This window comes from Scleropages formosus, chromosome 9 (assembly GCF_900964775.1).
Source record: "Scleropages formosus chromosome 9, fSclFor1.1, whole genome shotgun sequence".
Lineage (NCBI taxonomy): Eukaryota > Metazoa > Chordata > Actinopteri > Osteoglossiformes > Osteoglossidae > Scleropages > Scleropages formosus.
In genome coordinates this window covers 2,810,573-2,824,399 of record NC_041814.1, presented here as the reverse complement: position 1 = coordinate 2,824,399, position 13,827 = coordinate 2,810,573, and the positions used below count along the sequence as shown (strand labels likewise).

At 46.9% G+C, this 13,827-nt stretch overlaps 2 protein-coding genes across 3 annotated transcripts; one reads left to right on the top strand and one right to left on the bottom strand.

Moving 5' to 3' along the window:
* Positions 1-994: 994 nt before the first annotated feature.
* On the top strand, positions 995-8,187 carry oaz1a (ornithine decarboxylase antizyme 1a). Its single transcript, XM_018728353.1, is given in 6 exon segments — positions 995-1,185; positions 6,587-6,644; positions 6,646-6,732; positions 6,962-7,137; positions 7,413-7,498; positions 7,649-8,187. Coding segments are annotated over 6 exon segments (654 nt in total). The 5' UTR covers positions 995-1,057; the 3' UTR covers positions 7,768-8,187.
* A 1,004-nt stretch (positions 8,188-9,191) lies between these two features.
* On the bottom strand, positions 9,192-13,804 carry LOC108919831 (inactive tyrosine-protein kinase PEAK1). Of its 2 annotated transcripts, none has more exons than XM_018728121.2 (4): positions 13,047-13,804; positions 12,652-12,818; positions 11,545-12,059; positions 9,192-10,387 (listed from the first exon to the last, which is right to left on the bottom strand). In XM_018728121.2, exons 1-4 carry the CDS (start codon positions 13,130-13,132, stop codon positions 9,257-9,259), a joined length of 1,899 nt encoding a protein of 632 aa, XP_018583637.2. In that variant the 5' UTR covers positions 13,133-13,804; the 3' UTR covers positions 9,192-9,256. The 2 variants fall into 2 exon arrangements, with proteins under 2 accessions (XP_018583637.2, XP_029110849.1); XM_029255016.1 differs by having other exon boundaries at positions 12,652-12,815.
* Positions 13,805-13,827: the final 23 nt, after the last annotated feature.

Sequence of the window (13,827 nt, the reverse complement as noted above, 5' to 3'; positions counted from 1 at the left end):
TTTCAGTGTATTTAGCTCCAGATTGTTCTGACTGCACCAGAGGATCAGCTGTTCCACCTCCCGCCTATATGGAGACTCATCATTTCTTATGAGTCCTATTAGGGCTGTGTCGTCTACATATTTGAGGAGCTTGACAGAGGGATTCCTTGAAGTGCAGTCGCTGGTGTAGCGGGAGAAGAGCAGTGGGGAGAGCACACATCCTTGGGGAGCACCAGTGCTGTTTTTTTTTTTTTTTTTGTAAAAAAATCAGATCAGAATGGATCACCAGCCCACCAAGGGTGTCTGGTTCAACACACTGTCCAACCAGACAGGAATAAATTTCTCCATTCATCATTTTAGGTAATTAAAATCTTTATTCAATGAATAAATGAATCCTAAAAAATTGCCATGCCAATAAGAAAATTTAAAATAAAACAAGAAAAAAAAAATCAATAAGACCAGCTATAAATACCGCATGGAAAAACTTTTAAAACACTAAAAACATACCCCAAGGCTTAAAACCCATACATAATAAATAATTAAAAGGAACTTACCCGGTAACATTCACCGCTCAAGAGTGGTGGTCCCCTGGCCTGTTCCCAGGGTGTTACCATACACCTTACCTAAATAAACACCCCACACGAATTACATAACAAATTTAAGACAGGGCAGATATTAAAAGACAACGACGAAATTTTAACACAGTTAATCAGAAAAACTTCAATAAAATAACATGATCAATCAATGCGCTTCTGGGGAAAAAAAAAAAAAAACACTTAAAATCAATGAAACGGTCATCACTATTGTCATAAAAAAATACTTAAACTCAAGACACATCTTACAACGGTATTAAATGTCAAACGTCATCACAATTACATTAAACAGTTTCTGCAGTACTGTACATCAAAGCGCACCGCCCGCTATTGTGAGGTGTTGATTGTTGTTTGTCCAGGAAACCCCGCCCACAACAAGGCAAGCCCCTCCCCTCGTATAAATAGGAACGTCTCAGCGCCGCTCGGCCACCATTCCTTCAGAGGAAAAGGAGCTGTGGACGACGTCGTTGGGTCACGGTGGCCGGATGGTTAAATCCCACCTACAGACGATACTAAATAGTCACTGTTTTGTGAGAGAAAAGGAAAGCAATATAGCGAAAATGCCGGCTCTCGGACTGAACAGGGGCATTAGCGAAATTCCCCAAAGTGAAAGGTGAGTCAGTGAGACGTCGGGGGGGGGTCACGTCACGATCAATGCGGGTTCGGTGAGGAATCTCGATGACTGGATTATTTCCAGCGTCTATCGACGTCGTCCCGGGGAGGCGAAACTGGACATCATGTCGACCTTTACATAACGGGTCCTCGCGCGGGACGCTGGATTGCTGAACTACCCGCACCGGGCCGAATTATTATTCCCGTTCCCTAACTCAGCTGACGTGAGTTATTAGGAATGTTAACAGAAAACTATTGTGGCCGAGCTGACATGATGATGAATAAAAGTAACCAGGCAGCGAAACGGTTTTTATATTATATTATAGTTACGCCGGCTAGACGCTAGACTAGTTCAGTTGGGCGCGGTGTGGCTGGTAATTCGCCGCTGTGCGCTGCGGTAATTTTCCACTCGCTGACGCTTCAGACTCGGTTTGTAAACAACAAGGGCCGTTTGCACAATGAGACGGGCCCGGGGGTGTTAACACCGCCCGACACGCCTCTGCGCTCGAGTCCCGTGTCCTCGGTGTCGCCTTAATTCCTCCGTGTTACAGAGCGTCGGCGGCAGGTGCTGTGTTCGGTCGGCGTCGCGTGGAAATTTCTGGAAGTTTTGCCCTGCGGGGCCTCGCGCGCTGTTCCCGTGGCTCGGGCACCAATGGCGCGGCGTTTTTACACACTCCCGTCCTGGCTGCTCACAGTTAGACCTTCGTTGAGGGGAAAAGGGTCAAAATGTGCTTCAAATGTGACGGTGAAAGCGAGTTGTCGCCTAAATGATTCGCGAACAGTCGCTTCCAAGAAATGTGCTGTTTGGGAGGGGGCGGGGATTGGTCGTCTCTCCCCCCCCCCATCCGTTTTGCGACGTCTTCGCTACGGCCTCGTGCGCCCCTTTCACGTGACTGTCACGAGTCGGAGCCGATGTCGAAAGCGACCGTTTTACCACGCGGGGAAATGGGGCGACTTTGCATTTGTGATCCGCAGGCGAACCGACACCCTGTAATTTCTTGATCGTCTAGTCGAATAAAGCAACGAACGAATATGTGCTCTTGAAGTGGCTAACGTTGAATATCTATTCCTGCTCTCTTGGACAGCTGGTAGCCTAGTGGTGGAGCTGCTACCTTGGATCTAAGCCGTCGTAGGTTCGAGCTCCAGCTGTATTGATGTATGGATGAGCGACCCAGTGTAAATCACTGCAGTGAATAAGCTCTGTGGGCTGATAACACTACATAGAGTTCATTGGAAGTTGCTTTTGGCCCGGGGGAAAGGTGTCTGCTAAATGAGTAAATGTAAGGTGCTGCTTAATAATGACTGTGGGAGATGGATCATGGCACCTGTGTGTGTGTGTGTGTGTGTGTGTGTGTGTTCAGGAAATCTTCAGCCCATGTCAGCTGGGGGAATGAAACTTTGCTGTGTCAGCATAAGCTAACTCACATTTCATCATAAAAGCCATAAGCCGCCATCCCCACCTCTTCGAAGTATGTGGACTGTACATGTTCACAATCACGTATACACACAGCGTTTCCCGGGAGTGAAAAGTGCAAAGTCTGTTTCTGTGCCCCCCCCCCAATATTTTTTTTTTTTTAAAAAAGTACAGAAGCTATGCAAGTTTATATTCAACATACCCTGTGTTAAGTTTTTACTGAATAAACGGGAGGGTGCTCAGTGCACATTGTGCCACTCTGATCTTCCAAGATTGAATGCAGAAAAACAGGGTTATAGAGCCAGGCTGTGGTGTGGGAAGTTCTTGGGCTTCGCACCATTGTGTCACACACATCATTGCTGTGGAATCGTGTTTTTTTTTTTTTTTTTTTCTTTTCCCCCCCTAAGGATTTCTGCTGTCATTGACATCAGTACCAGGGGTGTGGAGTTCATGATTTTTCTTAAGATGAAATGGATCAAACGCAACTCCGCAGAAGCACTAAAAATTTGTTGAATTCACTTAGCATGGCGCAAGTTGCATTCCCAGTGCAAACTATACAATATTATTTGGAAGAAGCAGCATTTGTAATAACAATGGACATTTAAAAACATTTGCCGGAGGATAGATGATGAGAGGAGGGGGAACAAGCTCTTAAAGCTAACTGAAGAGGGGAGAATCCTGCGGACTTTGAGGTGAGCCGGTTGCCCACAGTTTCGAGGCATGCCAACATTGCACAAATATGAGGAAATTTAAATTTTTTTTTTTTTTACGAGCAGAGAATTAATGGGCCTTCAGTCTCTGTTTGAATGCACTGATTGAATAGACATCCCGGGAGTTCACTAGCAGCAGCCTGTTCCACATATTTCAGGTACCCTGTAATTGAAGGCTTTGCTGCCAGCAGTTGTTTGTTTAGTTGAAAGAAAGTAATTGTACGTGAAATGTAATTGAAGAGTCTTCCAGCTTATACATGCATACTAATGAGTTGTGATGAGTGCGTAGGTGCTAAACGGTTCCAGGACGTAAGTAAAGGAAATGTTGCCTTAAACTTTACTGGCACCTTAACATGGATTTCATATGATCATACTTTCTCACTCTTGTTGCGTCACTTTGAATTGACTGTAATGCACATGCAGTGTAATGAGAATAATGCATAAATAAGAAAATTTTAGTTTGCTGTGGACAGGTGAATTCTCAATTTTGAACATATAGAAAGCACCTTAATTTCACGATTTTCCTGAGCTGTGTGTAACCTGTCTTTGATAGAAAATTTGCACGAATGTCATAAGGCAGGTTGCGGTCAACATTTGCCTAGTTGCCAAGTTAGGTTTTTTAAAGATTAAGTTTAAACCCTTTTTATTACCTTGTAATTTCTTTTCCTGTGTGTAATAACTCTTTTTTTTTTTTGTGTCTTTAGAGATGAAAACTTTATTTTCACAGCTTTGCTGTAGCAGCTGTACTGTGCTACTTGACCCCATGATAAATGTTACCAGCACAGAGGTTCTTTTATTTTATTCCTCTTGAGTGTTAACTTTGCGTGTTAAACTTTGTGAAACCCATTTAACTATGCATACCGGTAGGACAGGTATCTGTACTTTTTCAAAATGATCAAGATGAGAGGCAAATCACTTCAGCATAAGTCTAAAGAAACCACTGCAGGAACCCAATTTATGTAGGATAAATCTGAGATCAATATTTATGGGAGCACTAAGGTTTAAAATAATTAGTATGAAACTACTGACAGTTATCACTTTTGATGTACAGTAATGTGCCTCTTAACAACTGACCCCATGGACGACAGTGGTCCCGTAAGCTTACAATGGAGCTGAAAAATTCTCATTGACTAGCGATGTCATAGTGCAACATGTTACATGTTCATGGTGGTGCTGCTGTAAATGACCTTACTGCGCTGTCAGTCGTATAAAAGTATAGCACATACAGTTATGTACTTGATAATAAGAAACACCTATGCTACTGGTTTATGTATTTACTATACTTTACTTTTTAATCGTTATTTTACAGTGTACTCTTTCTACTTTTAAGACAAATTTACTGTAAAACAGTATACTGCGTTATGCCAGCAGCAGCGTTGTAAATCTCGTGTTTACCGCGTCTCTTGACTGCATCGAGGCTATACCATCTAGGTGTGTGTATGTACGGTCTATGATCGAGGCTGTACCATCTAGATGTGTATATGTACACTCTGTGATATTCGCACAATGACGAAATTGCCCAATGATGCATTTCTCAGAACATATACCTGTCATTAAGTGAAGCATGTCTGTACATAGTTTTGTTGCTGTCAACAATGAAAACCAGACTTAAGTTTCTAACCACCATGATCCTGCAGTGGTTATAATGTATAAAAAATAATGGATGAATGTATGAAAACAAAAATTAAGCTAGAAATATATTTTAAACAAATATTTTGGTATTGCAATGAATTTTAGATGACTTTTGTCTGAAAACATTGACATTTTTCCATAAAAATAGTGGTAATCCAATCCTCTCACTTGGGGAGTTTCTCGGTCCTCCTTTCTCTGGTTAAGTACATTGAAATCTAAATTTGGCTTCCTGATCAAGGGTTTAACTTCAACCAGCTTAAGAGAATCTGGGACAAGGCCTAATGGCAGAGGGCACCCGACCCAGTTTGGCTTATTTGCACAATCCATATGGGTCATTGTAACATGTAGAAAGATAAATAGGGAGAAGATTTACAGGAAATCAGAATGAATTTTATTGGCCAGTGTGCTGACGCACACAAATTGTAATATCACGGTATTTTTTCAGGAAATACGGTCACTCAAACTGTTGAGATGAGGTCTGTGCTGAACAAAATGTGAAATGATAGTTTAACATTTCATTTTAATTGTTTAGTTTTTAGCGTAGTTTTTTTTTTTTTTTTTTTTTTTTAATGTCTTCACAGTTTGCACTGGTTTTGGTATAACTTGTTAGTTCTGTTTACATATTTTGGCACCTTTCCAAGGTAGCAATGACTAAAGGCACCCTTCACTCAAGCGTGCAAGGCGTGTTTATGGATTAGTCATCGGTTGTCTGGGTCACCTAAAGAGGTTAGTCACAAAGGTACAGCACTTAGTTTGTATTTGTCTCAAGCATATTTCCATGTTCACTAGAGTATATTACTTTTTACAGTTGTTTCAGAAAATAAAGCTTTTTTTAAAAAAAAAAATCTATACTGTTTTTATTCTGGCCTTTGTAACTAAAATAAAGGTTCATGTCATGCAAAGTTGGTTTATTGCAGGAACAGGTCACATTCTGTTATCTTATTCCTTTCGTTGTAGTATTATGATTCAATCACATGTTTTTTTTATTGTGAAACAAGATTTGGCAGTAGGATCACTGTACTTTAGCTTCCCACAATTATTTTTACAAGCTCTTACATGTGCATGGTATGGATTTGCTTAAGTGTTTTAAACATTGAGCTTGTATACTGGTTTCAAAGTGAAAACATTAAACTTCCTTTTTAGGATCTATATGTTACAAATTTATGATCTCTGTGAAATAGTCTGGCAGACAGAATTTGTGATTTATTTTTTATTTTTTTTTTTTTGGCGAATGTATGGGTGTAACGGGCAGTACAGTAGTGCTGATTCCGCAAAGTGTGTTGACTTTGGTTTTGAATCCAGCTCAGCCAGTGTGGACTCTGTTTTCTTTGTTTCAGGTGAATGGGTATGTAAAAATTACTGGTTGTCCAAAAAATTGAGTGCCCAATAATGAACTGGTTTCCTGTCCTCGGTGTACCCTGCCTCACACCCTGTGCTTCCAGAATAGTCTTCAGATCTCCTTTGACCCTGCATTGGCCAAGGGGTTGTCATGGGTGGACGGATCTGACTTTAGCCTTGACCGTTTTTATTTTTTTCAACTTTCTGTTTTGTCAAACACTGAACGTTTTCTTTTTGAAGACTTGGCCAATTTATAAGACAGCATCACTTGTGCTAATGTGTTGCAACTGCTCCGTCATCTTCTACAGTCCCCGTCGGTGCCTCCACTGCTGTAGTAACCCGTGTCCGGGGCCTCGGTGGTGCTCCTGATGCCCCTCTCCCACCGCTGAAGATCCCGGGTGGGCGAGGGAACGACAAGAGGGATCACAGTCTTTCAGCTAAACTGTTTCACTCAGTGAGTCTTCTCCGTGTTTATTCTTGGTGTTGGTGATCAGCGCCGTTTCTTCCCAAATTCCATTTGTGCTTGTTTTAACCTTTGTGAATACTTAGGCTATGCGGGAAGATCATTTCACGTACCCCATGCTACTTATCTTGCTTGTCTTGGTATGTATGAAGTGGTGTACTATACATGCTACTGGCAGCTGCCATTTTTAATGCTGGCTTAATGCTCTTCTGTCTCACAGGATGCTCGGTTGCTGGTTCTTGAGGAGCCTTCTCCTTCAGCAGGCCATGTGCGTTTCTTGCACTTCCAGCCTCGTTGTGGAGGGGGCAAGTTGTGCTCTTGGAGAGTTGCTTTGAGGGGAGACAATCTGTATGTTGAGATACCTTTAGGACCCCTACCAGAAGGCAGCAAGGATAGGTGAGCTTGCCTATCCTTACAATAACCTTAAGTAAACGTCACTCTTGTGGTGGTATTGCATGCATACTTTTTTAAGAGTACTTGTTTTGGACAAATGGTTAATCCAGTAAAAAATAAGGGAAAAAACTTCTGCTATAACAGCGTTTGTCCGATTAAGTCCATTGAAAGAACTCGTTCCTGTCAGGCGTTCTTAAAACATCATGTTTGTTGACCTGTTTTAAACGTTCTTGCTATCTAATGTGGAAAAAATTCTGCACACAATCTTCTACCACCAGTTTTGCTCTATTGCTGGAGTTTGCGGAAGAACACCTGCAGGTAGACCATGTCTTCATCTGCTTCCACAAGAATCGTGATGACAGAGGTATGACTTTTCCGGTGTTTGTTCTTTTGCAGTGTATCTCACTCGTTTCTTTCTTGATATCGTGTCTCGCTTCAATATCAGTTTCTCTTCTCATGAATGTTGCCTTTTTCTGTCTTGTGGCATCACCGTTCTCATTTTTTCTTTCAACAGCATCACTGCTGCGTACGTTCAGCTTCTTGGGCTTTGAGATTGTGAGACCGGGTCACACCCTTGTCCCCCACCGACCTGACGCTTCCTTCATGGCTTACACGATTGAGAAAGACTCCTGATGAGTAACTGATGGAACGCAAACCATTCCCTTTTTCGCTGTTTTTGGGGGAGAAAAATCTTAATACTCGCGTATTCTGGCAGTGTTTATCGCATTTTTTGTCACCTTTTAAATTTGCAGCGTCTGTGAACTATAAATTCACAAGAAAGTGCTAAAAGCCTCATTGCTGGGTTTAGAAATTCATTCCATTACCAGTTTTGATTTACGTTTCCCAATCCACCATTAATCATCTCTAGAATGTAATGTTTGGATGAAGTTCTTTGAACTTAAATTCATGTAATTAGTATTGTCATGGTTGCTTTGTATTGATTGCCTGGTTGTTTTTGTTACTTGTGTGCATGATTTGTAATTGCTGATCTTTTCTATTTCATTGGAATAAAATCTAACTGTTGAAACTGCAAAGTAAAGCAGTTCACCTTGATTTGTGGTGTGTGCAGTTTTTGTAAGTTCCTTTTAGAAGTAAGATTTTCAGGTTTTGGAAGTGGGCTCTGATCCTGCGGTGCTCATGCTGTCCTTAGGTCGGCCTAGCTGCCGAGCTACTCGTTCTTGGATGGGTGTTGTAAAATTTCACTTTTTGGTGAATCTTAACCATGAGGCATTTCTATGTATGTATAAGGAATAGCAGTTGTGCTTTCAGCAAAGGTTGTCCTCCTGGATGTAATGGACATGTTGTGAATCCATGTTTTCCAGCAAATGTACATGCACACTTGTTCCTTTCTGACTGAAGTGTAAATACTCATTTTAAGTTCTTAACACAAAGGAAACTTCTCAGTATTGTGGTTAGTGGAAGTTAATGTCTACAACCCTTTCAGGTGCAGTAGGCCAGTTAGCATATGTACACGGACACTTTGTCAAAGTTTTTTTCCCTGCCCCCCCCCGCCCCCTTTTAATTGAATGAATGCCATTTGCACATGGATGAGCAATTTATCTGCTGCTATTTAAATCTGACATGAAGCCACAACTAGTGCACCCTCAAAAGCAGTAGTACTATTTTGCTGCGCAACGTACTTGCGTTGCAGTAGCTGCCTTGAGTCCATGGGGTGACCTCGGATGGCCTTTCTGGAGACATCATGAGCTCTGCTACATCCTCCAGTCAGTCCAGCTTCTGTGGGTTCACAAGTTCTAAAGTATTTGCACATACGCACCCCTTAAGGAGTCCGTGGAAATGAAGTTCCTGTAAGATCCATATATAAGTGTTTAAGAAATCAGTCCGTCAGAGACGTTGAAATAAAATATGATCCAAGAATAGTATTGGCTTTATGTTTTAAGATGCTTTCAATAGCTGGGACTGCATAGGGGAAATGGTGGTGCAGCGGGTTTGGCTGGTGCTTGCTGTGTGGTGGGTCTTCGGTTTTGAGTCCTGCTTGCGATGGACGGGTGTCCCATCCAGGGTGTTCCCCTCCAGCCTTGCGCCCTGTGCTTCCGGGATAGGCTCCGGGTTGCCGCGACCCCGCTCGGGACAAGCGGTTGTTGACGTTGGTTGGACTGCATCAGTGGGCAATACCGTGCAGGCCCAGTATGGTGCTGCTTCTCAGCACGGTGTCCGTGGGCGTGAGACAGTGGTACTGCAGGCAAAGATGGTCCTCCCAGTCCAGGCTGCGCTGGTCCACAGAGAGCCCCCTCTCGGCCAGCTTCAGGATCAGCAGCGAGCGCTTCACTGACAGCCAGCTGGGGAGAAGAGAAGGTCCCTGCTGGAGGATCTCCATCCTGGGGCCCCACAGAAGAAGCTGCAGGACCCCCGGTGCGTCCGGCACCCTCGCCTCCCCTTCCACCAGCGCGGTGGCGAGCTGGAGCAGGCCGCGGAAGTAGAAGGACCCTCTCTCATCTTGGAGGAGAGGGTTTTCCGAAACGTGCAGACAGTACCGCAGGAGGCTCGACAGCTGGAGCTCCTCTGATGCGCTGGGCCTTCCGGCTTCGAACACGCACTGGAACTCGGCGAGTATGGCGCGCGGCGTACCCCGTTTCCTCCACAGAGCCTGTATGTCTGCCGTTCGCTCTCCCGCTTCCTCCCGCTCTTTCTCCTCTCCTGCGTTCTGTCCTCGCGCTTCCGCTTGCTCTGCTCTTCCGTCCTTCCGTCCATCACTTTTTTCCCGGGTGTCTTTGTCCGGCCACACCAGCACGACGCTGTCCGGCCGGAGGTCTGCGCGGGCGGCTGTGTGTTTGCGCAGGTGCTGCAGCCCCTGCGTGACCTGCAGGAGCAGCAGTCCCAGCTGCCTCTCGTACACCTCGGGCTCAGAGCGGTGCAGGATGGTCCCCTCTCTCACAAAATCCTCCAGTGTCCCCCAGGGCATCTCTCTCACAATGACCATCCCGTGGCCCTTGGACATGAGCGAGAGGACGGTGGGCGACCCGCCGCCGGCACGATCCGGAGCGTTCCCGTGTGGCTCTGTGGTGCCCTCCCACGGTAAGGGTGGGCAGCGCGGACTGGGCGACGCGTCACCTGCAGGGGCGACGTCTTCCGCGACGTTCTCCTCTCTTCCCTCTCTCTCAGATTGCAGCCGCTGCGTTCTCTGCTCTTGTGGGCATTGTGGGAAATAAGCGATAACTTGCTGAATGTTGACGTGAGGCGGCAGACAGTCTGGATGGGCAGGATCAGCAGTCCCGCCGTTAGACTCGAGAACCTGTGCAGGAAATGCAATACAGCAGCAGATAACACTGTGGTTAACGCCATCGCTCTGCAGCCTGAGGACGCGGGTCTGAATCCCACTCCTGCTGTTGTACCCTTGACTCAGACACCTGCCCTGCCCTGACACGCAGTAACTAACACTACTTCCCCTTTAACCTGCTGACTTCGGTTGGAAATCATTAAACCCGCAGGGTTGCGAATGGCACGAAATTATTTTTTTGCACGGCTGGACACACGCAGGAACTGGTTTGTGTTTGTGCGCGATTATCAAACGCGCGCGACGTTCGCCAGTATCGGGAACTTCTCGACTCGTTTAATACTGTTGCGCACACCGCAGGCAGTCAGTTAAGTTTCTCAACACCTGCTGGCAACAGAGGAAGTGGGTATCACAAGAGTTCATAGACAGGAACCATCAGTGGCCTTATAAGGGAGCGCTTGAGATGCGTGGCTTGGGGCAGCTGATGGGAATTTGCTTTCTTGCTTGTCTGTCTCATACAAAAACATTTACATTTATTTAGCAGACGCTTTTCTCCAAAGCGACTTCCGACGAACTCTATGTAGTGTTATCAGCCCACATACCTTATTCACCGTGGTGACTTACACTGCTAGATACACTATTTACACTGGGTCACTCATCCACACATCTGTGGAACACTCTCTCTCTGTGTGAACCTGAACAGCATATCTTTGGAGTGTGGGAGGAAACCAGAGCACCCGAAGACTTACACTGCTAGATACACTACTTACAATGGGTCGCTCATCCATACATCAAGGGAACACACACACACTTTCTCCGTCACTCACACACTATGGGTGAACCTGAACAGCATGTCTTTGGACTGTGAGAGGAAACCAGAGCACCTGGAGGAAACCCACACGGACACGGGGAGAACATGCAAACTCCACACAGACTGGGGATCGAAACCACGTCCTCCCGCCCCACCCAGGTGCTGTGAGACAGCAGCGCTACTCGCTGCGCCCCCATGCCACGATCCACACATTGCACTTTTAGTGTGATTTTACAAATAGGGGTGAGTGGTCATGCTCTGGTCTGCACTGATGGCCTGGGTAGAAAATAATGATGCAGTGCATCAATAATCTTGTGTTCTGACCGGGGATTACGGTAATCCCTGGTGGAGGCCACTTGCTTACCTTTGCCGCGAACCTGCGTCCTGGATATTTCGGACAAAACGCGGTGTAGAAAACGGAGCGTCCTATCTGTCGGGGCTCGCCGCCCTCGTGCAGCACGAAGTCCGAAGGCCGAAGGGACCCGGCCCCTCTCTCGGACCGCTCTTCGAAGAGGAACCCCTCCAGCTTCTGCGCCATGCTCCTGAGAAACAGCAGGTGGCGCCGCTGAATGTCGAGAGAGACTTCCGCTTGGTTCCGGAAGTTCTTGAAGAAGCCCGGGAGCCGCGAGTCTGGAGTGTCGAAGCCGAGGAGCGTGAGGCGCGACTCGAGGGAGAGCTCGGACTTCGCGGTCTCCGTCTCCCCTTTGGCAGGGGACATCGCGGAAGGGGGGTTCTCGCGGTTCTTGTGGTGCGAATGGTACGAGCACTGCTGGCACAGAGCGCCCCCCGGCAGGGACAGAGCGCGGGACAGTCTCTTTTTGGGCAGTGGCGGAGGAGTGCTTTCGGAGAGGAATCTCACCGTGTGACTGCCGGAGTGCCCTGGGCGGGTGGGGGTGGGGGTGGGGGTGGGGGGAAGAAGAGGTCATGCGTGGCTCCATAGTCAACAGGAACAAAGAGAGGAGGATGTGAGATGAGTGTGTTCTGGTCAAGTGTTGTGCACTCTACAAATATAACACACACACACACACACACACACTTGTTAAATGGTTGGCCCTCTAAAGACCTTCACTGTGCTGTTACCCGGAGAAGTGAGATGCGCACGTTTCCACACGCGAAGACATCTGGAGGACGTTTCTTTCGCTTAATCATTATGAGTCTGCGGTCGGGCGTCTATCGGCTGGGCTTCGAGAAGCTGCGCGTGGTTTCAGGTGTTACTTCCTCTCATCGAATTCGTAGTAAGTGGGGAATGGGAACGAGGAAAACGGCGACGGGAAGGCGAGAACACAGCAGCGGCACGCTGCCGCCTCCATGTAACGCCGCTGTACCCTGTTCGGCGTACCCTTCGTTCGCGTCTCTTACTACACTCATTCATTGCCAGAACCTGTGGTTAACTGCAAGCTGTATGCCACTTCCGGAACATGGATAAGGTCTTACATACAGTTAGTGTGTGTGTGTGCAATCACGCACTCACCGGAGAAGTGATGTATTGGGCAGTGTGGCGCATGGCAGTCGGCGGCTGAGGGGGGGAAGGCGGCGTGGCCGGGGGTCCGGTTCTGGTGCTCCAAGGGGCTGCTGAAGTCCATGTCTGGGTCCAGGTCAACGCTGGAACCCGGGCTGGAGCTCTGAGAGCAGAGGCTTCTGGGTAGAGAAAGCATGACGTTTCTAATCGGTGTGTTACAGTATCCAGGACACACAGACACACACACACACTAACTGTATGTAAGACCTTATCCTGCGGTCCCTTGGCCTCCCAGTGACACATGGGGAAAATTTCACATAAACTATGTTTTCCCATCGTCACACACTCTCGCTGTCTTGGTGTAGTGGAGAAAGAGAAGGAGAAGAGAGGGCGGCTCCCCGTCTTACCGGCGCTGTTTGATCGGCAGGGCGGGGGGTCGCCCGGGGTCGCCCGCCGTGCCGTCGGCGAGGTCGCTTTGCTCGGGACGCTCCATCTGGTACCTGGCCGACGTTCTCCGTCGGAGGCGTCTCTCCGCCCGCCGGTGTAACTTCGCTTTGGTTCACTTTGAGCGCGATCACGCCGTTCTGCTCTCCTCCGCTCCTCCCGTCTCGGAGGCCGTCTCTCTCTAACTGACAGCCAGCGCCACTATCGCGCTCTGCGATCTGCCGTGACTAAAGGCTGGCACCGGAACAGCGTGTGGTGTGCAGTCGTTTCTGTTCCAACCTCAACCCTAAAAGGAAGAACAGGACCCCCCCGCCCCACACACACACACACACACACACACACACACACACCTTTTTTTCTCTCTGTTTCTCTCCCGCGCACAACTTCATCTTCACATCCCCTCCTAATCGAACACACTTCCTTTTTCGCTGATAACATTTCGGCCGAAAAGAACACTTTCGTCTTTCATAACAGCGCTACCTTTGAGAATGTTTCGAGGTAGAAACCAGAGTCGAGCGTGCGATCGCGAAAATGAAAGCTAGCGGGTGCCGGGAGGCTTTAAGTGACATTGCTGCTTTCAGATACGGTGTCGAGCGCGGCAATAAGGAGTCGCCTAAGGAGAAAATTCCGATGCATCGTGACAGTGCTGTTGAAAGGCCTCTTCCGATAATACGGGATGCCTTGTTTTTTCTTCCCTCTGCAGCCCGATACATCATTTTTATACCCGAAAATAAGAGAGTTTCG

Bases quoted from the DNA above. Each gene is read 5' to 3' on its own strand.
- LOC108919831 (XM_018728121.2), bottom strand. From the start codon at position 13,132: ATGGAGCGTCCCGAGCAAAGCGACCTCGCCGACGGCACGGCGGGCGAC. The intron at 12,060-12,651 runs GTGAGTGCGTGA...CCACCCGCCCAG, and splicing joins CCCAATACATCACTTCTCCG to GGCACTCCGGCAGTCACACG. The intron at 10,388-11,544 runs GTAAGCAAGTGG...TTTCCTGCACAG, and splicing joins GACGCAGGTTCGCGGCAAAG to GTTCTCGAGTCTAACGGCGG.